Source organism: Penaeus monodon, chromosome 21, assembly GCF_015228065.2.
Source record: "Penaeus monodon isolate SGIC_2016 chromosome 21, NSTDA_Pmon_1, whole genome shotgun sequence".
Taxonomy (NCBI): domain Eukaryota; kingdom Metazoa; phylum Arthropoda; class Malacostraca; order Decapoda; family Penaeidae; genus Penaeus; species Penaeus monodon.
Genome location: NC_051406.1, coordinates 4,232,682 through 4,234,413, shown reverse-complemented (window position 1 = coordinate 4,234,413; position 1,732 = coordinate 4,232,682). Strand labels below are relative to the sequence as shown.

At 39.1% G+C, this 1,732-nt stretch overlaps 1 protein-coding gene across 1 annotated transcript in view; it reads left to right on the top strand.

Annotated features, from left to right (window-relative positions):
- Positions 1-1,732, top strand: part of LOC119586130 — a gene marked incomplete at its 5' end in the record, with an annotated part of 7,216 nt that overhangs the window by 3,708 nt on the left and 1,776 nt on the right. The window contains 1 exon segment of the mRNA XM_037934820.1: positions 614-1,732. Coding sequence (XP_037790748.1) covers positions 614-1,272 — 659 coding nt within the window.

The following is a 1,732-nucleotide window of genomic DNA, read 5'->3' as shown; positions in this document are numbered from 1 at the left end:
CTCTGGAGAAATGATCAAAGACTTTTTATATATTAATTATTATGCTATTAATGTATGCAATAATCTATGCATAGATAACTGTGTCTTTCTTGAGTCATGCCCACATTTTAATACTGTAGTGAAGCATTTTAAGGTTTAATTTGTAAATATTGATGAATATCAGCTACTAACACACTGTCTTATGAAGACCAACTTATGCATACACAACATAGCTCTTGCATATATGCCAATTTTCTCTCATTCAGTTTAATAGAATAATTACTGACAGAGCATGATGAACAGTTAAGGTCAGTTCAGTTTAGTGTTTAGGGATGACACCCTGGCACCCTCTTCAGGTAATCTGTTCACAGGCACATTGTATAGGTTACCATCTTACCTACACAGTACAGTGTGTAACCTGGGGACATGCACAAGACCTCTATGCAGAACTACACTTGCACTTTTTGGTTACATCACTCAGGCAAGCATGGTGGTACAGAATACTTTTTCACGCATGCTTTTAGAGCAGCAGTTCCAAAATGTCATGCAAAAAATGGAGAAGGCCCTTGTTGTAGTATTAATCTACTTCTTGAAAATCTGCTCATTTAACTTGCACAGATGCCATTATTTTCAGGAGTGGCAGTACAAGGTGAAGGTGGAGTTGGGGTTGGCAGTGTCAGTATGTCTCATCTTCCTGCACATCCATCTCTTGCCCGTTCCTCAGCTATCAACACAACAGGATTGCCCAATGCCACTCCTAAACGCCCTTCAGAATACCGCCCTCTTGCTTCTTATCAGGGGTTGGGGCCAGAGTACCGTCCATTCTCTTCCCTTCAGACTAGTTTGGGTACACCAATTGGCTGTCAGAACCCTATGTACAATCAGCACAAACCACCAAGCGCAAACTCACTCCCAAGTTCCACAAGGGGAGGCAGTGCTGCAGCAGCATTTGCATCCAGCATGTTGTCAGGGAGTACAGACAACCAACCAATGACAGCTGCTGCGACCAGACCAGGCCAGTATGTGCAGTTTGAACCCCCTCTGGCTCAACCTAACAAGGCTGCAGTCTCTTCCACCCAGCCCCAGAGACCTCCAAGACTGTCACAGCGGGACTTATTGGGGGATTTTTCTAAGGACTTCCAAAAACTTAGTGTAAATAGTCAGTCCAAAGCTGTGACTCTTGGGAACAATAATAATACAGTAGTGAATAACAACAAAGTAACAGACTCTAGAGGGGAGAGCAAAAATGACACTAATGGGCCTAGTGAAAGTAAATGGGCAACATTTGATTGATTAAACAAAAATATGAAAGAAAGTAAATAAATGAATTCAGTCTTTACAGCAAGTTAACATTGAAATATGTTCAGTGTAAACAAGTAAAGTATCATCCCATTCACTTGTGGTTGTGATATCAGGTTTGAGGAAAAGATAGAAGACAAAGAAGCAGTTGAGTAAATTGCTTCACCAACTACAATCATATTTTAGCACAATTTGTTTAAATTTGTTTGGTATTTTAAGAAGAGAATCTAATAGAAGGAACGCATGTTTATTATATAGAGGAAGACATACTTTAAGGAAATGCAAGTTCTTCATATCATTGTAAGTTTGTTATTCTCATTAGGTTTACTAATCATGAACTTTAATTTAAATAAAGCCAAAGAATAAGAAAAAAAAAAAACAGTAAGTGGAATAACTGGAAGTATTTATAGTTTGGGATTTGAGTAACGCAAGCAAATGCAGGTATGCGAGACCA